The sequence below is a fragment of the Gorilla gorilla genome, chromosome 8 (genome assembly GCF_029281585.2).
Source record: "Gorilla gorilla gorilla isolate KB3781 chromosome 8, NHGRI_mGorGor1-v2.1_pri, whole genome shotgun sequence".
In the NCBI taxonomy this organism is placed as follows: domain Eukaryota; kingdom Metazoa; phylum Chordata; class Mammalia; order Primates; family Hominidae; genus Gorilla; species Gorilla gorilla.
Window position 1 is genome coordinate 135076439 of NC_073232.2, and position 25316 is coordinate 135101754.

The following is a 25316-nucleotide window of genomic DNA, read 5'->3' on the forward strand; positions in this document are numbered from 1 at the left end:
TAATAATGAAATAATGAAAGGTTGAGTTTGACATATCCCCATGCTATTGCCTATCAGTTTAATGGCTCAGCTTCAAAACAGATATTTATCGTTATCCGTGTAATTGCCATGTTTCTAATCCAAAGATGAGAATGAGGGAACAAAATATTGGAAATCACAAATAGCCTCAAAAAGTCAGTTATGGAATTTGCAAGCACTAGTTTGACTTAGTCCTATGGGACCCAGAAGCAGGAAGCAAGAGTGTCTAGAGTTTTGGAATTTAGAGTGTGTATTATTTTAAGAACTAAAGAAAAGTCCCACTAGTGTCTGCCAGAAGAGCTGATCACATTCCAGTGATAACCTCTGGGTCTCCCCCAGCCTTGCCCATTGTCAAGTTGGCAGATGAGAGGAGCCAATGCAAAGGGCACATTGAAGTCTACCACAATGGCACATGGGGGACTGTGTGCGACAACCTCTGGGGCGTCAACGCCGCCCACATGGTGTGCCAGCAGCTGGGTTGTGGGGAGGGCGTTGGCCACCCCAGGGAATGGCCACTTGGTTGCAGGGGTGGGGGGTGGCGGCGTGGGACACATCCTCCTGGACTATGGGCAGTGTCAAGGCATGGAGACCACACTAGGCCAGCGTGGCTATCTGGGTCTGTCCATCCACAACTGTGGCCACCATGAGGATGCTGGGCTCATCTGCACAGATACTGACTTCCAGCTTTCTCCTGAGGCTGCCAGAGCCATGACTCTCAGTGGGGGACCTGGAAACCAATGTGAGGAAGTTTGGGTCTCACTGGCATCCTCTAAACAAATGCCCAAGGTCCACTCTCAACACTGAGCTCCCTGGGGCAACGGATACATAATGACATATAATACAACCCTGGGTCAGCCCCAAGTCCCTCAGCCCCACATCCTGCCCTGATCTTGGTTCCGGAGGCCTCTTGGCTATTCTCAGCTTCCCTTAATTTGTTGATCTACCCAGTGTTTGACTCAAGGCCTAATGAGTTCACCTTAGGGCCCTCTGTCTCTGCAGTCTTCAAGGAATTACCAGATCCTTTCTGTGAACTATTCACTGGGGTAATGGCACTTCCTAGACTTTGTCCCAAAGTTGTCTGTTTTGAGCTTTAAATCTGACTTTGCAGTGCTGCTCCAGGAAATTCCATGAACAAAACCCAGATCCTCTCATCTACATACTGTGTGAAAGCTTCAATGCTATCTTCTTTTGGCCTCTGTGGTTTGAGATAGTTCCCTTTAAAAAAAAATCAGCCCAATTTGTGCATTATCTATGTTTCTTTCTCTTGCCAAAAAAGTAGAATAGAAAAGGAAATGAAATGTAATATTCACTGCTTAGCTTATCTTAATTTTATAGGACAAAGACTACACTAAAAGGATTGAATTCATCCATTTATTTAACAAATATTTATTGAGCACTTCATATGTGCCAGGCACAATTCTAGGTGTGAGGATGTAGCAATGAACACAACAGACAATCCTGCCCTCGTGGAGCTTGCATTCCAGTGGGAGGGTTAGAGTCATTTGTGCATTTAAACTGTAATGGATAATTAACAAAAGTAAATGAATACTGAATCAAGGGTCATAATATGCTTTATTATGTTAAGGAATCACTTTCCTTTAGTGCTCAGACAACTTAGTATTGTGTTGTAATTTGGTGAAAATGGGAAATCAACATTAGAAACCTAAAGTCAGAATTAGGAAGGCTCCTAGTACTTTGCCATTCTAGAAACGATGTCCTCTTCAGTGCCTCGGTGAAACAGCCTCTCTGATCCATCCCAGGGGGTTCTCCCAACCAATGGGTGTTTCTCACTTTCTGCCTTTTGCATCCCTGTCACTCTTTCAGTCTTAACAAAGAAACCTTTGTCATTTTTAATTTTACATCTCAAAAGTTGTTCTGTATCTAATTTTAATGTATCTGAGATATAAATTTTTAAAATTAAACAAACCTAAATTCCTGTTTGTTTTGCAATTTCAGCACCAGCTACAGAAATAACCACTTCACCTGGTAATTTTAGTTTCTTTCTTGCTGTCTATAAATCAGATACGTGTAGTTTGCTTTGCATATGGTTAGGGTTGGAGTTTATATCTCATATAAGATTAAATATCAGCTCATATCAATGTATAAGGTGCTTATATATTCATTAAATGAAGGAGTACATTGACAGAGATTGTGTGCCTTCCATACATAGCACACAATATGTCTAGTTTGTTTCCTTCCTCTTTGGTGCAACAGCTGGTCTTTGAAATCAAGCTTTAGTGACTGGCTTCACTTGCATCCTCATCAGTGTCCATACATTTGGGTGTCCAGTGGGTCTGGGTTTTTTTTTTAACCCCCAAACCACAGGACTTCAGATATCTCAGGCAAAACTACTTTAATCTGCATTTTCAGAAAATAATGGAGTACCACATCTCTCAAATGTGTTCCACATTACAGTACATTAATCTATTGATATGCAAATTTTAAAGAAGGATTTACACAGCTAAGTAAGTTAGGGAAATGCCATATCCCTCTCTTGAAGATTCACAGCCTATTAACACATTAAAGTCTCTGACAAGCCCTGTAGTAAGGGATCTTTAAAAAAAAAAACTTGGTTTAATTCAATGATTCTCAAACTTCTTTGACCACTGAAGCCTTTCAAGTGGCAATGCAGCCTCCTCGCAGGATTTGGAGCCAGAGAACCTGGGATTACGTTCTGGCTCCAGCCTTAACCAATTGGGTGACAGCAGTCAAATCTCCTCACCTTTCAGAGCCTCAGTTTCTTCATGTGTAGAACAAGAGGATGAAAACAGCCACCTCGGAAGCTTGTCCTGGGGACTGAGTGGTCAGGTCACACTTGTGTAAGAACACGGTGATGGGAGCTTCATAGTCACCTCCTTAGGGATGTGTGTGCTGCAGCCTGCTGAGTTCTGGCTTGGCTCCCTAATGTAAGCAACCCATGTGTCCTTTTATAAAATTCCTTCCTCTGGACACTTTGGGGATCATCCTAAGGCTTAAGTTAACCACTGTTTGGCTAAATAAGTGAGTGAAATACCACATCAATTCAAGTCAGCTCAACTCAAGTTTTCTCTGAACTGTCCATATTTCCATGGTCCTTATTTCCAAAAATCTCAAAGCCTTCTGCCAGGATTGCTACACACTAACCTCTAAGGAAAATCAAACAAGGAAACATGCTGCTCTTTTGGTGATTGGATCTGTGAAACTTGTCCACCAGTTCTTTTAGGCAAGAACAAGTCATATGGCACCATCACAGTGTAACATTTTTCTAAAAGTTGGAAGAAAGCTTAGAGATTGCTCAGACTGGAAGTCACAAGTGGGCAGTTTTGGCCTGCCATGTGTTTGGATGCAGACAACTCAGTTTTACCTATGCATGTTTACATTATTTTTAATCCCACCTCTTAATAATGGAATATATCCTACAAAAATCCAGATTTCCAGCTTTGATTGAAAAATCTGAGAATGGTCAACATGAATTTCAGCAGGGCACCAATTGGTTGGGGCTGAGCAGGAAATGACTGCCTCCTTTATATGGCACATGCTCTTTCTCCCATTTCTTCCTGGCCCCCATGCCTGTCTAAGCCTATAGACATCTCCATTTGCACGCTTGGTGCTTCTCAAACCTTAGTGTGTACATAGCTATCATGGAGATCTTGTTAAAATACAGATCCTGGTTCTAGTGGATCCTGAGAGCCCATATTTCTAACAAGGTGATACAGATGCTACTCCTCCACGGACTAGCCCTTCAGATGTAGTAGCTGAAGCTCAGAGATGCAAAGGAGCTTGTCCAAGGTCACATACTCTGTTCCACAAAGACTAGAGACTAGAACCCAAGTCTCTTGAGTCCTAGCCCCACGACCCACCTGCCCCATTATTAATCCCCTTAGCTTAATAAACAGAGAATAGGAGAATGAAACAGGAACATGGCTGGGGCATAATTTGTAAACAGGGTAATTTAAAAAAAATCTTTACCAATAAACTTGATTGACAAGGATGGCATTTAACTATAATTTTCTCTTGACTTTTGCTTGTCTTAACAGTTTCTGCTTCAATTTCAGCCACAGATTTGGCCCTTACACCTGGTAACAAGTTTTTTCCTAATATGTCCTTTATTACCTATATTAGGGATATTGCTATGTTGAAATTTACCTAGCTAGTACAATTATACCACTGTTTGTCCAGGAGTCACTTGGCTAAATTAATCCCCTGGAAGATAGACTAGAACCCAGAAATAGACAAAGAATACCTCATGCGCCCAAACTGAGATCCTAGCATTCAAGCTCAAGTGTTTGAATACCCACAGAGGTATACCACAGAGCCTGTTACTGAGAGCTTGTTCTTACTTTCTACACACTCATAACAGCTGGCTATCTGGTCTCCCTGCTGACTATATATTAGTAGAGACAACAGGCTGGGGAGGGAGTGCAGGGTGCTAGGAGGTATAGGCCTAATAGAGAAGCTACGTTGGCAATGGCAGGAAATGCTAGCAGATGCTCTGATAGACATAGAAGGGTTCAAAAAAAAAAAAACATTCAGAGTCACTTTCTAAATGGAGCAAAAATGCCCATTTATCTCAACATCCTTTGAGAGAGCTCTGTATTGAATCCTGGAGCAACAATGATACTCTTCCTAATGAGTCCAAGTTCATGCAGGTTCAAGTATGATCAGTATCTTTTTTTTTCTTTTTTTAATTTTTATTTTATTATTATTATACTTTAAGTTTTAGGGTACATGTGCACAATGTGCTGGTTAGTTACATATGTATACATATGCCATGCCGGTGTGCTGCACCCATTAACTCATCATTTAGCATTAGGTATATCTCCTAATGCTATCCCTCCCCCGTCCCCCCACCCCACAACAGTCCCCAGAGTGTGATGTTCCCCTTCCTGTGTCCATGTGTTCTCATTGTTCAATTCCCACCTATGAGTGAGAACATGCGGTGTTTGGTTTTTTGTCCCTGCGATAGTTTACTGAGAATGATGATTTCCAATTTCATCCATGTCCCTACAAAGGACAAGAACTCATCATTTTTTATGGCTGCATAGTATTCCATAGTGTATATGTGCCACATTTTCTTAATCCAGTCTATCATTGTTGGACATTTGGGTTGGTTCCAAGTCTTTGCTATTGTGAATAGTGCCACAATAAACATACGTGTGCATGTGTCTTTATAGCAGCATGATTTATAATCCTTTGGGTATATACCCAGTAATGGGATGGCTGGGTCAAATGGTATTTCTAGTTCTAGATCCCTGAGGAATCGCCACACTGACTTCCACAATGGTTGAACTAGTTTACAGTCCCACCAACAGTGAAAAAGTGTTCCTATTTCTCCACATCCTCTCCAGCACCTGTTGTTTCCTGACTTTTTAATGATTGCCATTCTAAGTGGTGTGAGATGGTATCTCATTGTGGTTTTGATTTGCATTTCTCTGATGGCCAGTGATGGTGAGCATTTTTTTATGTGTTTTTTGGCTGCATAAATGTCTTCTTTTGAGAAGTGTCTGTTCATGTCCTTCGCCCACTTTTTGATGGGATTGTTCGTTTTTTTCTTGTAAATTTGTTTGAGTTCATTGTAGATTCTGGATATTAGCCCTTTGTCAGATGAGTAGGTTGCAAAAATTTTCTCCCATTTTGTAGGTTGCCTGTTCACTCTGATGGTAGTTTCTTTTGCTGTGCAGAAGCTGTTTAGTTTAATTAGATCCCATTTGTCAGTTTTGGCTTTTGTTGCCATTGCTTTTGGTGTTTTAGACATGAAGTCCTTGCCCATGCCTATGTCCTGAATGGTAATGCCTAGGTTTTCTTCTAGGGTTTTTATGGTTTTAGGTCTGACATTTAAGTCTTTAATCCATCTTGAATTGATTTTTGTATAAGGTGTAAGGAAGGGATCCAGTTTCAGCTTTCTACATATGGCTAGCCAGTTTTCCCAGCACCATTTATTAAATACGGTATCCTTTCCCCATTGCTTTTTTTTCTCAGGTTTGTCAAAGATCAGATAGTTGTAGATATGTGGCATTATTTCTGAGGTCTCTGTTCTGTTCCATTGATCTATATCTCTGTTTTGGTACCAGTACCTTGCTGTTTTGGTTACTGTAGCCTTGTAGTATAGTTTGAAGTCAGGTAGTGTGATGCCTCCAGCTTTGTTCTTTTGGCTTAGGGTTGACTTGGCGATGCAGGCTCTTTTCTGGTTCCATATGAACTTTAAAGTAGTTTTTCCAATTCTGTGAAGAAAGTCATTGGTAGCTTGATGGGGATGGCATTGAATCTGTAAATTACCTTGGGCAGTATGGCCATTTGCATGATATTGATTCTTCCTACCCATGAGCATGGAATGTTCTTCCTTTTGTTTGTATCCTCTTATATTTCATTGAGCAGTGGTTTGTAGTTCTCCTTGAAGAGGTCCTTCAAGTCCCTTGTAAGGTGGATTCCTAGGTATTTTATTCTCTTTGAAGGAATTGTGAATGGGAGTTCACTCATGATTTGGCTCTCTGTTTATCTGTTATTGGTGTATAAGAATGCTTGTGATTTTTGTACATTGATTTTGTATCCTGAGACTTTGCTGAAGTTGCTTATCAGCTTGAGGAGATTTTGGGCTGAGACAATGGGGTTTTCTAGATATACACTCATGTCATCTGCAAACAGGGACAATTTGACTTCCTCTTTTCCTAATTGAATGCCCTTTATTTCCTTCTCCTGCCTAATTGCCCTGGCCAGAACTTCCAACACTATGTTGAATAAGAGTGGTGAGGGAGGGCATCCCTGTCTTGTGCCAGTTTTCAAAGGGAATGCTTCCAGTTTTTGCCCATTCAGTATGATATGGGCTGTGGGTTTGTCATAGACAGCTCTTATTATTTTGAGATGCATCCCATCAATACCTAATTTATTGAGAGTTTTTAGCATGAAGGTTGTTGAATTTTTTCAAAGGCCTTTTCTGCATCTATTGAGATAATCATGTGGTTTTTGTCTTTGGTTCTGTTTATATCCTGGATTACATTTATTGATTTGCATATATTGAACCAGCCTTGCATCCCAGGGATGAAGCCCACTTGATCATGGTGGATAAGCTTTTTGATGTGCTGCTGGATTCGGTTTGCCAGTATTTTATTGAGGATTTTTGCATCAATGTTCATCAAGGATATTGGTCTAAAATTCTCTTTTTTGGTTGTGTCTCTGCCCGGCTTTGGTATCAGGATGATGCTGGTCTCATAAAATGAGTTAGGGAGGATTCCCTCTTTTTCTATTGATTGGAATAGTTTCAGAAGGAATGGTACCAGCTCCTCCTTGTACCTCTGGTAGAATTCGGCTGTGAATCCATCTGGTCCTGGAATCTTTTTGGTTGGTAAGCTATTGATTATTGCCTCAATTTCAGAGCCTGTTATTGGTCTATTCAGAGATTCAACTTCTTCCTGGTTTAGTCTTGGGAGGGTGTATGTGTCGAGGAATTTATCCATTTCTTCTAGATTTTCTAGTTTATTTGCGTAGAGGTGTTTGTAGTATTCTCTGATGGTAGTTTGTATTTCTGTGGGATTGGTGGTATATCCCTTTTATCATTTTTTATTGCGTCTATTTGATTCTTCTCTCTTTTCTTCTTTATTAGTCTTGCTAGTGGTCTATCAATTTTGTTGATCCTTTCAAAAAACCAGCTCCTGGATTCATTAATTTTTTGAAGGGTTTTTTGTGTCTCTAATGACAGGATCAAATTCACACATAACAATATTAACTTTAAATGTAAATGGACTAAATGCTCCAATTAAAAGACACAGACTGGCAAATTGGATAAAGAGTCAAGACCCATCAGTGTGCTGTATTCAGGAAACCCATCTCACGTGCAGAGACACACATAGGCTCAAAATAAAAGGATGGAGGAAGATCTACCAAGCAAATGGAAAACAAAAAAAGGCAGGGGTTGCAATCCTAGTCTTGGATAAAACAGACTTTAAACCAACAAAGATCAAAAGAGACAAAGAAGGCCATTACATAATGGTAAGGGGATCAATTCAACAAGAAGAGCTAACTATCCTAAATATATATGCACCCAATACAGGAGCACCCAGATTCATAAAGCAAGTCCTGAGTGACCTACAAAGAGACTTAGACTCCCACACAATAATAATGGGAGACTTTAACACCCCACTGTCAACATTAGACAGATCAACGAGACAGAAGTTAACAAGGATACCCAGGAATTGAACTCAGCTCTGCACCAAGCAGACCTAATAGACATCTACAGAACTCTCCACCACAAATCAACAGAATATACATTTTTTTCAGCACCACACCACACCTATTCCAAAATTGACCACATAGTTGGAAGTAAAGCTCTCCTCAGCAAATGTAAAAGAACAGAAATTATAACAAACTGTCTCTGAGACCACAGTGCAATCAAACTAGAACTCAGGATTAAGAAACTCACTCAAAACCACTCAACTACATGGAAACTGAACAACCTGCTCCTGAATGACTACTGGGTACATAACGAAATGAAGGCAGAAATAAAGATGTTCTTTGAAACCAACGAGAACAAAGACACAGCATACCAGAATCTCTGGGACACATTCAAAGCAGTGTGTAGAGGGAAATTTATACCACTAAATGCCCACAAGAGAAAGCAGGAAAGATCCAAAATTGACACCCTAACATGACAATTGAAAGAACTAGGAAAGCAAGAGCAAACACATTCAAAAGCTAGCAGAAGGCAAGAAATAACTAAAATCAGAGCAGAACTGAAGTATCTTTTATTTAAAAGAACAGGAAAGCATGTTTCAGTTCAGGAAGGATTTAATTTATAATTGTGCATATGTTTTTAATTCAGGAAGATGGGAATTTGATAGGGTGGAAAACAACTAGCCATCATAGGTGAATTTTTCCAATAACAAAGCCTCCTAGTAAATGAGACCAAAGTAAAGGCAGAACTGTGTATAATCAGAAAATGAATAAAAATTTTCTGATCAATTGACTAACATTTCTGCTCATGTTTCATATTCAGGCATAATTTCCACTTCAGAAGAAGTAACTCATTCACCTGGTAATGCCCTCTGCCCACTGCACTACAAATGTATGCAAATGGGACACTAGGATCACCTCTGTCCACCACTGGGGCCAAGACTAGGCAGGCTTGGGGGCGGTGTGGTGTCAAGTTATCATCGTCTTTGAGCAGGGTGCCTCATCCAGGCCAGACCCTCTGCCTGGCATGAGGTGGAGGTTGGAGGATGGTAAGATAGAGAGAGGACCTTCTTGGCTGGGTCTGATCACCTGCCATGGGCTCTGGTACCATTGTGCATCTCTCCTTCATAGCACTTGCTACAATTGCAATTTTACATTTATTTGTATAATCACTTGACCTCATCTGAATTTCCCATGACACAGTCCTCTCTTTGAGGACAGAAAGAACCGTATGTAGTTTTGTTGGCTGTTTTACTCCAGCCCTGGCACAGTCTCTGGCACAGAGGAGTGGGCAGTCAATATTTGTTAATTAAATTAATGAAGACCATGATTTCCATATTCTAGGGACACAGAGAAGAAAACAAATTAACTATGAAACAAAATTTGTTTGCCATTTGGTAGGTTTTGACCAATTACCTTTTCTCATTTCCAGTGTCTTTGAATACTGCTCTAACCACCTCAAAATGTAATTTAAGTGTTGTTTTGGGTTCCATCTGGCTTGCTATAATTTTTTTTGTTTGGTTTTCCAGTGAATTGATTAGACAACTTTTTATGTCCTGGTTAAATTCTTTCATTTTTAGTCATCTTTTGAGTTTTTAAATATGTTTATATTAACCTTACTCTTAAAGGCCATCTCTGATCCCCTAATGATCAGTGAATTCTGGGCAACTCAGCTCAATGCATAAGCCAAGGGAAAAATTTGTTCAACCCATTAGGCCAAGTTGAATCCATGAAGACATTCACTGACTGACTGGTAGCCTAAGGCAGGGGTCCTCAACTCCCAGGTCACAGACCAGTAGGGCTCTATAGCCTGTTAGGAACTGGGCCACACAGCAAGAGGTGAATGATGAGCAAGTGAGCATTACCACCTGAGCTCTGCCTCCTGCCAGATCAGTGGCAGCATTAGATTCTCGTAGGAGCACAACCCTGTTGTGAACTGCACATGTGAGGGATCTAGGTTGAGTGTACCTTATGAGAATCTGACTAATGCCTGATGATCTGAGGTAGAACAGTTTGATCTTGAAACCATCCACCATCCTCCCCGCCATCCGTGGAAAATTTGTCTTCCACAAAACCAATCCCTGGTGTCAAAAAGGTTGGGGACCACTGGTCTAAGGTAATCACCTACTTGAGTCTGTGGAGAGAACTTCTCCTGGAGACCAGCCACCAAGTGGTGTTTCCAGAATGGAAAGAAGTCAAGCCATGGTTTTCCCTGATCCTCTCTGACGTTCACCAGCATTCAGTGAGGATGGCCAAGGCAGTAAGGGATGCAGAGCTGACCAAGACAGCAAGTAACTTGCCTCTTATACAACAGATTTGGAGTGATGCTGGTTGGAATTATCTGAGGAGTTTCTAATGTGACTCTGGGTTTGAGAACTTCACAAGTAGACTGTAGAGGGATATGTGGGGTTTTTTTTGTTGTTGTTGTTGAGGGAAGGGGGATAATAAGGAGGGTGGTCTTCCCTGCTCTAGGTGTTGAAGCAAATGAGGTATAAAACATCAGTTTCAGCAGCAAAATGAAGCCTTTATTACTGATAAAGCTGGATTGGCGGGAAGCAGTACAAAAGACAAATGGACCTGCCACCCCTCCCCACTCTCAGCTAGATCTTAGGACAGCCCACTAGGGAAAGTTCCAGTCTGCAGAGCTGACCCTTTCCTGGGTCACTGCCACCAATCATTTGAAAGGAGGAGAAAGGCCAGGAAAGCAAGTACCCACTCACAGAATCTTTGTTAGATTAGCTCCATACCACTGAGAAACCTGGCCCATGGCTGTGGCCCCCCCAGACAGTCACCTCTACCTCCATGGGAAGAAGTAACATGTTGGCAAGAGGAATGGAGACCCACAGGAAGGAATGGAGGGCTGGCTTGGAGGCAGTGGGGGGTCTGGAGATGCCTTGCCATGGCTCCTGGCTGCAGAGCAGGAGGACAAGCCTGGCAGTCACTGATCCAGGACACCACCTTCCTGTCTCCTGCATCTTGTAGAGGCATGTGTGCCTGACGAGACGGTCTTATTGCTCCCTTGTCCTTTGTGAACACAAAGGACACCTGCAGCTTCCATCTCCACTCCCATGACCTCCACACCAGGTAGAACACTCTGTCTGCTATCCCATCAGTGCCTCTTCTTGGAGATCTGTTTATCAAAATGAAACTCAAAAATTTTGTCCCCAACATAGCCTCAGTAAAAACAGAAACCCAGGAGTACCCTCCACTGGTGTATGTCTCTTCTTCCTTTTATCTCTAGAGATCTCTTCAACCTCAGCAGAAGTGACCTTTCCACCTGGTAAAGTCTCCTTTGTAGTACTGTTTAAGTTAATGAGACTGGCTTCGTATGTGTCATGTTCTATTCAGAAAATAAGCCTCAGTAATGATCATTTTTACTGCAGAGTAAACCTCAATGAAAAGACACAGCTGGCCTTCTTCCACTCACGTTTGTGTCCTGCTCTCTTTGTTAATACACAGATGCATCTTCAACCTCAGCAGAAGTGGACACGCCCTCTGGTAATGTTTTCTGCCTGTCATATTTCTAAAGTTCAATATGATCAACTTTTTCCCTTTCTCTGTGGCAAATCAACATATATAGGTACTGGCTATTCTGTCTATGGTATGAGCCTCAGTGTAAACAGAAACCCCAGCATCCTTTTCACAGAAACTGAGGTTCATGTTCTCTTCATCCATAGACACAAAAGTGGCCCCTGCACCAGGGCACACCTTCTGCTTGCTGTACTGGTTTTGATCAGATGTGCCCATGGGAGGCCAGGGCTAGGGGTTCACACTTCTCCTGCTTGGCCTGTGTGTGTCATGCACTGGTCTTGATCAGATGTGCCCACGGGAGGCCAGGGCTGGGGGTCCACACCTCTCCTGCTTGGCCTGTGTGTGTCATGCACTGGTCTTGATCAGATGTGCCCATGGGAGGCCAGGGCCGGGGGTTCACATCTCTCCTGCTTGGCCTGTGTGTGTCATGCACTGGTCTTGATCAGATGTGCTCATGGGAGGCCAGGGCCGGGGGTCCACATCTCTCCTGCTTGGCCTGTGTGTTTCATGCACTGGTCTTGATCAGATGTGCCCATGGGAGGCCAGGGCTGGGGGTCCACATCTCTCCTGCTTGGCCTGTGTGTATCATGCACTGGTCTTGATCAGATGTGCTCATGGGAGGCCGGGGCTGGGGGTCTGCACCTCTCCTGCTTGGCCATATGTGTCATGTTTCAGGTGATGCTTTGACCCAGCAAGCACACCTGAACACACACATGAAAAAACTGGGTTGTGATAGTGTTAGTTCTATCCATCTGCCCTTCTGTTTTCCACCATGCAGTTGGTCAAACCAAAACATTCCTCTGCATTTGCAGATATGACTCCCACTGCAGCTGAAGCCCCTTCTTCATCAGGTATGCTCTCTCCTCCTTGCAACAGCTCTCATGAGTGGCTTTCTGAGAATGCTCAGGCCAGCAAGAGTTTACACACCCAGAATAAACACTTCTGTTTCTCCAGGTGAGGTCAGGGGAGAAGAGAGGAGAAGTCAGGGGAGGCCACTCGACTCCCCAGAGGATTCCAGGCCACTCTCCAATCACTAGTCATGAAACTGCACGCAGTGAAGGTGGATGCTGGGGACAGGATAAATAGGATAAAATAGCTTAAAATCTCAAGTCTAGAGTAGGGATTCCCAAATGCTCATATGTGTGTGAGCCTCATGTGGAACTTGTGAAATGCAAATTCAGTGGCTCTGGGTGCAACTTTTCTAACAGGCTCCCAGGTGATGCCGCTGCTGCCGGTCATGGACCCGGCTGGGGGAGTAAGGTGTTGAACCACCACCCTCATTTTGGAGGAAAATGAGGCCCAAAGAAGGAAAAGATTTGCCTTAAGTCACAGAGCTAGGGCGAGGCAGAGCCAGGTGTCCTGACTCCTATCCAAAGTCCTTTCTGCTCTCATGCTCTGCTGATGAATCCATCTGTGTGATTCTCCCAAATCCCTATGACATTGATGTCTTCAGTAACAAGACTCTGCTGCTTTCTTCTCTTTTATTTATTTTCTTTTTTCCCCCAAGTCCTGGGTACTTTGAAGACATATGGGGGTAAAATTGAATGAAACCAAAGTTTAGCACCTTCTTTTCACCTGTGTTTAAGTATGGCCTACCTGCCTTCTTGCCTGCCTGCCTGCCCTCCCTCCCTCCTTCCTTCCCTCCTTCCTTCCTTCCTTCCCTCCTTCCTTCCTTTTACTTCCTTTCTTTCTCCCTCTCTCCTTCGCTTTCCTCCTACCTCCATCCCTCGTTTCCTCACTTCCTTCCTTCCCACCCACACCATGACTCCACTTTTGCCAGAAGATTCCTTTGCTTGTAATTCTCACTGGCTCTTGACATCACATGAGGCAACCTTTTGTCTGTGGATCTGGTTGATGGTAACTAGGTTGCTTTGGTCACAGATTAGGTGACACTCAGAGGGTTTTACTTCCTTTGTGAAGGCATGACAATGAAATCACTTCCTGTTTGCTCGGGAAGGGCCACCTTGGAGTGGGAGAAAAGGTGTGGTGGCCATTAAACACTTACCTTCCTTCCCCTTCATCCCCGATTAACCACATGGAGCAGGTGAATGTGACTCCCACACGTTATGCTCCTGAAAGGCAAAGTGCTTAGAATACATGCTTTGGAGCCTCACGGGCTTGAATTGTGGATAACCTGAGCATGCTATAAAACCCCTGAGTCTCCATTTCCTCACCTCTAAGATAATGACGATACTTACCTAAAATAGTTGTCGTGAGGACCAGAGATGCAAATTATCTGACACATTGTAGATGTTCAAAATAAGAATTGTCAATCTCCCTCGCAAAATGCCAACTTCTCATACTCCAGTTTATGCCTGAATGTGTAAATCCACAAGATCAATGCATGGGGTGGGTTTCTCCTGCATATCACTTATGAAATAGGCTCATTTTCATACACTGATAGTCTACAGTGTAAAATTTCAGCGAAGCCAAATTTTAATGCTTTCTTTTCAAGAGATTTTTTTTTTTTGGCAGCCACAGATCTAATTTCAACCAAAGTGACACCATCACCCGCTAATGATCTTATGCCTGTTGCTAGATTAATGCTTCATTTTATTATTTACACTACTATATTTCTTTCATAAAATCCATTGCTAATTTTTCTACCAGGCTTTCCTCTGTATATGTTACTATGGAATTACATCTCTCAGATATGACCTTTTTCTTATCTAAAAATATTTCAGAGGAAACTAACTTGATTTTCTTGGCTTCATTTTCAGCCCCTATAAAAATGTTTTCTACAAAATATGTTTTTTTAATTCTTCCTTTCAAAATTCAATATATTTATAAAGCTTTTTTTCTGACCATTGAATACATTATTTTATATCTGGAGAATAAACAGGATACAGCACTGCTTATTACCTTTATTTATTTATTTATTTATTTATTTATTTATTTATTTATTTTGGGATAGGGTCTTGCTCTGTTGCCAAGGCTGGAGTGCGGTGGTGCAATCACTGCAGCCTTGACCTCTTGTGCTCAAGTGATCCTCCCACCTCAGCCTCCCGAGTAGCTAGGAACACAGGTGTGCACCACCCTGCAGCTATTTTTTTAAATTTTTTTAATACATACTGGATCTCGCCATATCACCCAGGCTGGTCTTGAGCTCCCGGATGCAAGTGATTCTCCCACCTCAACCTCCCAAAGTGCTGGGATTACAGGTGTGAGTGCAGGCACCTGGCCATTTAATACATTTTGATGGCAAAAAAAGTAAAACTTAATGGATAATATTTCTGCACCCAAACTAAAGTAGGAACTTAAACAATGTATTGCTATCTGAAATTACAGAAAATGTTTGGTTCTTTTTCAGGTTTGAATATAAATATGAACACACATTTCTGAAGTTTATTTTTTTCTTATTTACAGTTAAAATTTCAGTTGATGAAAAGATGGTCCCTGTACTTGGTAATTTTTGTCTCTAAACACTAAAATGATCATAACTCTATTAATACTGTTAGGATCATATTTATTTTTCATTTAACTTCCTTACTCTTTACAGGAAAATTTTATGAGCTTGTAGGTGTGTATGTGCAGACACAGGTGTGTGTGTGGATACACATGCACTTTGTGGGTTGAAATCCCAAAATTCACTTTCCAAAACCTTACCCAGAAGATATTTACCCTTATTCATAGTTCAAACAAGCATGGTTATCTTGCTTCCAATATTACAGCAATAAATATGATGAGGAGAGTGACCAGCCTAGACCAGCATACTACAGTCACAGAGAAACAGAAGCCTGTGGTGTTTAACATTCACTAAGCATCTTCTATGTGTCAAACAGAGCAGAAAATTGAAAGATGCAGTCACCACAGGCCGATATAAAGGCAAATCATTCTACATATGTCTGTGGGCATGACACCACCAACAGAATATAGATTTTATTTTTTATTCTTTTTATTTTTCAAATCAACCTTTTTGAAGTATAATTTCTATACAATAAACTGCATGCATCTATGAGTTTTGTCTAACATACACAACTGTGTAGCCACCACCACCATCAAGATAGAGAGCATTTCCATCATCCCAGGAAGTTCCCTCATGCCCTTTCTCAGTAAATCTCTCCCACCTTCCCCAGGCAAACACTGATCTGCCTTCTGTCACTATAGAATAGGTTTGTTTTTCTAGAATGTCATATAAATGGAATCAAATAACATGTGCTATCATGTTTCTAACTCCTTTCACTTCAAATGTTTTTGAGATCCATAAAGGAACAAATGTATTGGTCATTTGTGACTTTTTTTTACTGCGCAGTGTTATTCCACTGTGTGCCTATACCATGATTTACCCCTTCTCCTGCAGATGGGCACCTGGATGGTTTCTGGATTTGGGCTGTTGTGGATGCTTCTGCTATGTCCAAATCTTTCTGTGGGCATGCATATTCGTTCATCTTGAGTAAATACCAAATGGAAGCGCTGGGTTGTACAATATGGTTTTTAGAGCGAACGTATGAGCTCTTCACCATCAAGAGTAAAAGTAAATTCACTGGATACATGTTTGATGAGTCAAGGCAGTGCCTCATTTTAGAACAACTGTCTCCTAAATATTTGGAAGTGTTTTGGTTTTTTGTTTTGCCTGTTTGCTTTGTTTTCTTTGGGTTTTTATATTTTTGCTTGAAGACTAAGTTCTTAGGTACCTGGAAAACTAGGCTTGCCCACAAGGACCATTCCTTGAGGGCTTCAGATGATTAAGGCTTTACTGTATGAGAGAAAGTGTGTGTGTGTGTGTGTGTGTGTGTGTGTGTGTGTGTGTGTGTGTGTGTGTGTGTGTGTGTGTGTGTATGTGTGTGTGTTAGAGAACAACAAAACCAGAAAGAGTTCGTATTGCAAATAGCAAGTGGCACCCTGCGATCCTGTCCAGGATGGAAACCTGACCTCAAGTTTCTTCCCACCTGACCGCTTCTCTCACCATGCAGAGCCGCCTCTGCGCCTGGCGGGCGGGCGGAGCCGCTGTGAGGGCCGGGTAGAGCTGCGGCACCAGGGCGTGTGGGGCACGGTGTGCGACGACCACTGGAACATCAGGAACGCCCGCGTGGTGTGCCGCCTCCTGGGTTGCGGCCGTGCTCTGGGCGCCCCGGGCCGCGCCCGCTTTGGCCAGGGCAGCGGGCCCATCCTGTTGGACGACGTGCGCTGCACCGGCCACGAGGACGAGCTGGAGCGCTGCACCCACTCGGGCTGGGCCCGGCACAACTGCCAGCACCGCGAGGACGCGGGCGTGGTGTGCGCAGGTACCGCGTCCTCTGCCCATCCTGCCTTTCCTCTCCTCACATTCCTGAGGTCCAAATTCACCATCCTGGGGATATCAGGTGCGGCCAGGGTCCCAGATCCTATGCTACCGAGGGCCTGTTGGTTAGGTACACTTAGTGGTAAACGTTTTAATCATCCAGGCTTGGGGGCGCACTCATCACTTTTGTCCAACTGCAGTTCAGCGCACTATTGGTTCTGAAATACAGTTAAACGATGATGGGGTCAAAGGAAGGAGTGGCGGTGTAACAACATGACTAAGGCCGTCGAACTTGCTGCTGTTTGTCTACGATTTGTCCAGTCCCTCTTTCCATCTCGGAGGAGGGCTTCAAGAGCATCGTCCTGGGTAGACACTCCTCCTCACCTGGCCCTAACCCTCAGAAGTCAGAAAGACACCCCAGGGTGTCCCTGGCTCCTCTGATGTCCCTTTCATCCAAGATTTGGCCTATACCTTTCCTGAAATGTATTTTGTCACCCAATATCTGTCTGGGCATTCTGACTTCAAGCGGTTGACTACCTTCTGTATGGAGCAGTGCTTCTTTATATGTGCCCTAAACTTACCCTAAACGTCAAGGAGTTATGGATTCTAAGATTTGAAACACAAGTCTGAGCTCAACTTGTCTATTCCATTCTTAGTTTTTTACGGGTAAATCAAAGGAATTGTTGCCATTGCTTTTGCCTTTGTAGATGTTGCCTTGTTTTGCATAGACATGGGACCCAACTAGAAAAGCTGTCAGAGGCCCCTGAAGACAGACATGAATCACACCCAGCCAAGGAGTATGAATGTGTGCTAGGGTCATGGGGCCCTCACCTTCCAGATCCTTGTTTTGATTATGTCAGTTCCTGGTTCCAGCTATTCCTGATGCTGTCAGGGGACCGATTCTAAATGACAATCCATTTTCCATTCTTGGATTATATGCCAAGTGGATCCTTTGGACATTCACTGAGGGGTTAAGTGAACTTAGCTGGCCATGCTTCCTGGGCTGGGTGTTGGCTCTGGGGTACTGTCCTGCCTTGCTTCTGAGCTGGAGAAGACTTTGATATCTGCAAATTACATCTTTCCCAGCTTGAGGCTCCAAGCGTGTCACGTGCTTGGGAAAGGACACCAATCAGTGTTCATACACAGGATAGCGTTATAACCTTAGAAGCCATGTGTCTACTATTCTCTTGCTCCAATAAATCTTGGAATTGATGCTATATGTATTCTCAACTCTAGTTCACACATGCCAGGCTCCAGCTCCCTCAGGAGGCCCTGGGCCCTCCTTTCCTTTGCATGCTCTGGAAAATTCTCATGCCACTGTACCCCAGCTTTAGTAGCGAAATCAAATGAGCCCATTCCCCTACACTTCATGTCTACTACCAGCTACATTATCCTCTTGCAGTGTTCCAACACAGTTGACATTTGTTTTCATCCTTCTCTCACCAGGTCTGGCTGACTCTCTTGTACCTAAGGACAATGGTAAAGTCTTCCCTCTAGGGTCTGAGGCTAAGGGTGCTGATGGGGGTGGTAGCTGAGAGAACAGCCAAGCAGGGGAGAAAGAATAGGCTGTGAGGGGGACCCGCTTCTGTGTTTACACTGAGATCTCTGGATTTCCACCCACTCGCTGGGTTTTAGGAGGTTGGGAAAAAACCCCTTTGCACCCAGGCTCCCTTTCTCCAACTTACCTCCATACAAAGACCCAGATAGATCGTGTTCAGGCACAGAGTTCTCAACATGAGAAATAAGCCATGCATGGAATGTGGGCTATGGGTAGGATTCCCCATGGGTGTGGTGTGACCTCAAAGCCTTCTTGGAAAAGGGTTGGTATAAGTAAAATTAATGACAGTCAAGTCAAGGGTGGGATATGAGGAGAGCTGAGCCAGCTCCAGCTCAGGGCGTTGTTCATGGTAGTTTAATGAAGTAAAGATATACACGCACCCAGGACCTACATGACCAGTGAACCAGTTTCTCTTTGTGAGGATTTCTTCATCTTCCCCTCCTGCAGCCCAGCTATCCTGCTTGCCTCACCTCTTCCAAGCCGTCATTGACCGAGGCTATCTCCGGAGGCTGGGCTACTCCTCCTGGGACATCCACTTAAATGATGAGCTATGTCGCCCCAAAGTCACAGGACGCTACCTGATCTTCAACATTCCCTATGGCCACTGTGGCACTATCCAGCAGGTAGGACACTTCCCAGGTGGTGCTACCCTTCTGTGGATGAGGCCCAGGTGAAAAGTTTGGGAAATTCAACCACCTATTAAAAATCTGTGTAAGGACAGAGGAAAAGTGCAAACCATAACTTCATTTCTGAGTTTGGTAAGACAGAGAGCAGCTCATTAGTTTGTCTGAAACTTTCCTTCCTTTGGGGAATTTGGGATACACAATAACAAGTATTGAGTGCTGATGGGCTGATGGATGTGTGGATGGATGGATGGATGGATGGATGGATGGATGGATGGATGGTATATTCTTTTCACTCCAGAGGCAATGCATTTTCCACACATGCCTCTTGATTGAGCATTGGTGTACACCTCCCATGTGCAAGCTATGGTGACAGGCATGAGGGAAGACAGATTGTCCACTTGCCCATCTGACTGCTAGGTTTCTAAGCAGGTAACTGCATTCCATGATCAAGAAAGCAAACCTTTAGGACATTTATAAATCATGACATATATATGTTTATTTAGTTTTCCTTGACTACTGGTTTATTTCACAAAACAATGGTATTGAAATTAAGGAAACAAGTACACGAGAGATATAGGGAGAGTGTATAACCACAGAATATTTTTTTCTCAGTATTTAAACAGGATAATCTGTTCCCAAGCAAGATCCCCATACTGCTCCTCTATTCTTGTACATGCCCTGATTAGACACAAGCATGAAGCCAGGAAACCCTTGGCATTGTTAGAGGTTGAAGTCATTCACATTTTATCTATTTCATTGTACAGATCATAGTCATTCCTATCCTTTTTGCTTTAACAATTCTACTTTTTAACCTCAGAAGTTTCTGCCCCAGGATCCATGCCCCCTGTGTCTGGGAAGTGGGCACCCCCAGGGAAGCCTCTGGGCCATCAGGGAAGACCCTGCAAATGTTCTCTTTTGCCTCGCTGGCTCAGCTTCCCCTGAAAACCCCATGAGCTGACCAGGGTACTGGGGTAGCAGTCAGCAGGGTCAGAGAGCACTGATTAGGAAAACACTGCTGCACAGAGGTCCATATCTGCTTTCAGAGTCAGTGGATGGGTCACCTTCTAGGTGCTGGGGACACAGCAGCCACAAGACTGACAGAGCCCCTGCTCCATGGCCCTTACATTCACGAAAAGGGGGACAGGATCAGACCAAACACCCAAACCAGGGTCCTTTTTATACCAAAAGAGGTTACGAAGACAGTAAAACAAGGGAGGGGTAGAAGAGTCATTTGGGGTGGAAGGGAAGCCATGTTGAATAGGCTGGTGACTGGGAAGCTGAGCCTGCCCTGGGGTGGGGCAGCCAGGCAGAGGATGTGGGGATCAGCCAGGGCTGAGGTTCTGAGGCAGCTGCAGCCTTGGGGCTTTCAAGAAGAGACTGGAGGCCAGGAAGCCCAAGATCAGAGTGGAAGGAGGGCAGGACCATGTGGGTGAGGAGTTTGACTTTTATTCTAAGTCAGAGATTCTCAAGGAGGGTAATGTTACCCTTATGGGCGGCAGGGAAGATAGATATTGGTTCTTAGAGGCAAAAATTATAATATCTTTCTTTCTAGCTCAAGCACAGATACACATCTGGTATATAAACAGTATATTTGTATTACAACTCATAGTCAGGGTTTGAGAGAGGCCAGGATGAGTAAGATGTCTACAAAGGCTCCTTAGTGGGGCCATGGTGGAAGAAAGTTGACAAACATTGCTCTAAGCTGACAGGGCAGTTCTTGGAGGTTCCAAGCAGAATGTCACAGGATCTGAGTCCCGCAAGCTGAGGCTTCTTTGAGCAAATGTTCCCGGGCAGGTTAAGCCTCTAGGCATCTACACAGGGCATGAGAGGCAGGGACCCCTGCCTGTTGGCCCCAGCACAACCTTACCTCCTGCAAGTCCTGTTGGATTTGAAGGCTGGGAGTGAAGTTCAGCAGGGCCAGGCCTACAGCTCACATGGAGCCAGTACTGGTCTGGAGTCAAGGGCAAGGAAGAGACCAAAGAGAGGACAAGAGCTCTGGGGACGGAGGTGGGTTTGGCCTTTGGGAGCCTGCAGGAATCGAGCTTGTGGGGGAATTCAGCAGAAGGGGAGCTCAGAGCAGCTGGACCTGCCACCCCAGCTCACAGCTAGCACAACAGCTTAATCCTCACAGGATGGAAGGGACAGTCCAGACTTGCCCACTGGGGGCTCCCTGCGTGCACCCCACATGTCATGTCACCCCTTTGTGGTGTTAAGTATCACAGAGGTCTGGCCCCGGGAGGTCCTGCCTCCTGCAGGTCAGCAAGCTGGTGCCAAGTGGGGTGGGAAGGAGAGGTCTCAGCTCATGGAGGCAGGTGCTTGTCAGGGAGCCAAGAGTGCTGCCCACAACTCTTCTCTCATCCTCACAGGAGCACCTCGGCTCCCTCAGCTACTCCAACTCCATCAGAGGCCGGAAACGGGGCCACCCTGGCCGAGTCATTGTGCGGCACAAGGTGCCCAAGCTGAAGTTCACCTGTAGGGCAGACGGCCCATCCACAGTTGAAATCATTCATGGGGATGACACCCCAACGGAGGGTGCTGGCTACACCGTGTCTATATCCTTCCTCCAGTCCCCTGAGTCCCAGCATGTGGGAGGCATGGTGCCCTACTATGACAGCCAGAGGAAAGAGGTCTTCCTCCAAGCCACCCTCCACAGCCCCAATCCCAACCTGATGCTCTTCGTGGATACCTGTGTGGCTTCTCCTGATCCCCATGATTTTACAACCATCAAGTATGATTTGATCCGGCAGGGGTAAGGAAGATGGAAGGCCCTCTGGGGTGGACTGTTATATTCACCTGGTGTGCCTTTAGGGAACCTGTGGCTTCTCAAGTGGTATTCCTACATCAGAACTTTGTGCAGACTCCTCACTGTGTCTCAGAGGCACAGTGGGGGCCCTCAACATCATCTGATCACAAGTGGGGACAAATAGTTATAGGCAGGCAGTTATAGACACCTTCCCTTAACTCCCCACAGTCCTAGGGAGGGCTCTTGCTGCCCTGGGCTCTGCTGCCTCACTTCACCCTTTCATGTCCATGCCTCCTTTCCTTCCAGCCCCTTCCAGCCGTATGACTTCACTGGACTCCCCATTCATGGTGCAGGCCCTCGGGGCATTGGCCTACACTGATGAACTAATAGGTTATCCCAAGCTAAGATCTTAGTTATACTTGTGAGACTTATTCTGGCTCCTTTGGTTAACCAAAAGACTTGCCAAGTTAGAACTTCGGCCAGTTGTTTGCGTTTATAGCTCTCTTGTCCCCTAACAGAGGCAAAGTGCTTATAGATGGGCAGTTCGCAACAAGTTTGAAAACAACAAAAATCCATCACTTACTACTCAATGGCAGTTTTAGAGTGGTGAGGACCACGGCACCCTAAAGTCCATGGAGAGCACTGTGGTACCTGCTTCCAAAAGCCAGGGGACGGACAGGACACAGCACCTTCCATAGGCAGTGTGAGCCATGGTGTGAGAGGTGCGCAGAGGTGGCACTAAACTGCATTGAGCCACAGAGTGCAAAAGCTCTTCCCTTTCAACCCCCCTTATAAATATATCAGGAAAGAGGCTCGGTTTGGTGCCAGAATTTAACAACGGACATTTTTTTCTTCTGCTTTCTTCAGGCTTAATTTGTGCTTCTTCCTCTAGTTTTCAAAGCTTAGACTATAGATTTTAGACATTTCTTCTTTTCTAAAATATGTATTTTATAAATTTCCCTCTAAGCACTGCTTTAGCTGCATTCCACAAATTTTTGATAACTTGTATATTCATTATCACTTAGCTCAAAATATGTTTTAATTTCTCTTTTGAGATTTATTTGACCCATGGGTTATTTAGAAATGTTTTGTTTAATTTCCAAACATTTGGGAATTTTCCAGGAATTGTTCTTATTCAATTTTGAGTTTAATTCCACGATTATGATAATGTATTTTGTGTGATTTTTGTTCTTTTAAATTTGTTAAGGTGTCTTTTATGGCCCAGAATGTGGTCTGTCCTGATGAATATTCCATGTGGGCTCGAGAAGAATGTGTGTTCTGCTGTTGCTGGTTGGAGGGCTCTATAAATGTCAATTTGATCTAGTGGATTGGGAGTGCTGTTTAGGTCATCTATATCCTCACTGATTTTCTTCCTGCTGGATCTGTCAACTACTGTTGAAGGAGTTTTGAAGTATCTGGCTATTATAGTGGATTTGTTGATTTTCTTTGCAGTTCTATCTAAAACTGTGTTACGTGCTTACATAAGAAAAATTATTGTGTCTTCTTGGAGGACTGATCACTTTGTTTTCATATAATACCCCTCTTGCTTCCTGATAATTACCCTGGCTCTGAAGTTTATTTTCTTCTGAAATTGATATAGCTACTCCACCTTTCTTTTGATTAGTATTTGCATGGTATATCTTTCTTCATCTCTTTACTTTGAACTTACCTGTGTCTTTATACTTAAAGTGGGTTTCTTGTAGACAATAAATAGTTGGGACTTGTTTTTTAATCTACTCTGCCTCTAAATTGCTATATTTAGACCATTTATATTTAAAGTGATTCTTGATATCGTTGAATTAAAATCTACCATCTCAGTAACTGTTTTCTATTAGTTGCATTTGTTCCTTGTTTCTCTCCTCACACTCTTTTTGCTGCCTTCTCCAGTTTTAATTGAGCATTTTATGTGACTCATTTTATCTCCTCTGAATGTATCACTTCTTAATTTTTTTTTTTGGTGGTTTCCCTAGGGTTTACTGATGCACATTTTTAAATAATCCAAGTTTGCCTTCAAATAAAACCACCAACACTTTTCATCTCTCTTTGGACAAAACGGAGTAGGCCTTTTGAAGACAAGAGTTCTACCTAGAATTTAATTACTTTTTTTTTGGTTTTATTGTGTTTATTTTCTAGTTCCTTTCTATTTATGTCCAGGAATAGTGGTTTTTCCACTCATAGTAGTGTTAAAAATTTCTTTATGAAAGAAAGAGGGTAGTGGGAAGAACTCTATTTGCAAATCAGAGATCTGGGTCCATGCCTGATTATCTGGGTTGCAGTAAACTCATATCGTGCTTTAAGTTAATCTTTTTCTCCTGGGGTTTTTCTCCCCATCAGGTGCATCAAAGACAATACCTACATCAACCTCCGTCCCCGCCAGAAGAACATGGCTCAGTTCAAGTTCAATGCCTTCAGCTTTCTTGACAGCTATGATGTGGTATATCTGCAGTGTAAGGTTGCAGTGTGCAAGGTGGGGGATTATGCCTCTTTCTGCTCCTGGGGCTGTACAGGACAGAGTAGGAGTGGTGCAGGCCCCATGGAGGCCAAGGAAAAGCAGACTGAGCATTTCCAAATGGTGGGGCCACTGGAGATCCACAAAGTCACTGCTCAGAGGAGGACTCTTGAGTGATTTCTGCAATTTTCATGTGAATCTGTAGAAAGCAAAGTCTATTTCTCTTCAGTAATGTTTGACCAATCAGATGCTATCCGCATAGAGACAGGTCAAAGAAACAGCCAGAGGGGATTGCTTCTCTGAGGTTTGTTACTAAACAATCTTCTCTGATTACTAAACTTCTAAGGCAATTACTCTCTTTGCTGCCACAAATGCTACATTTTCTAATTCTTGTCTTAAAGTGTACAAAATGTTACAAAGAGCAGGGTTATCTCTCTATACCGCATTGTCAATTTAAAGATTGTCTTTTTAAGTTGACTGTTTAATCATCAGATGCTATTAAGTGGATCTCTGTTTTTATCCTCTGATGGTACGAGGATTTATTTTCAACTCTTGCCAAGAGTCTTAGGAAAAATAAAATAAGTGTCTGTCACTCATTTTTTTTTAACTCCACTCATTTTTTTAAACTCTACTCATTTTTTAAAACTCTAACTGGTTGCTTGAATCAAGCATGTCATTCACTCATCACAACAAGCTTTGATCATTTTGTTTTGATGGGAATAAATTGGACCTAGATTTTGTTGGGTTTGGGTTATAGCTTGCAAATGAAAGGCTGAAATGCAATCACAGGAACCACGTATCTGCTGTCTGAGCTGCTGATGCAGGGCAGGCGAGCCCCAAAGTGGAGCTTAGCCTGCGAGGATTCTTGGCTTTGCCCACGAAAGAATTCAAGAGCAAGCTGGAGGTAGAAGAAAACAGCTTTATCAAAGAGGCAATGTTACAGCTCCAGCGGTGTTGCAGCTCTATGACTGCTCCTGCAGAGCAGGGCTACCCTGTAGGCAAAAAGTAGCAGCTCAGGGCAGTTTTGC

General features: G+C 43.5%; 1 protein-coding gene across 1 annotated transcript; it reads left to right on the plus strand.

The window, feature by feature from the left end:
* The first annotated feature begins 423 nt into the window (after nt 1-423).
* Nucleotides 424-24884, plus strand: LOC129524830 (deleted in malignant brain tumors 1 protein). The gene is made up of 8 exons (XM_063709697.1): nt 424-757; nt 4035-4076; nt 15992-16165; nt 16605-16916; nt 18359-18391; nt 18918-19093; nt 21463-21845; nt 24174-24884. Exons 1-8 carry the CDS (start codon nt 424-426, stop codon nt 24463-24465), a joined length of 1746 nt encoding a protein of 581 aa, XP_063565767.1. The 3' UTR covers nt 24466-24884.
* The last annotated feature ends 432 nt before the right edge of the window (nt 24885-25316 follow it).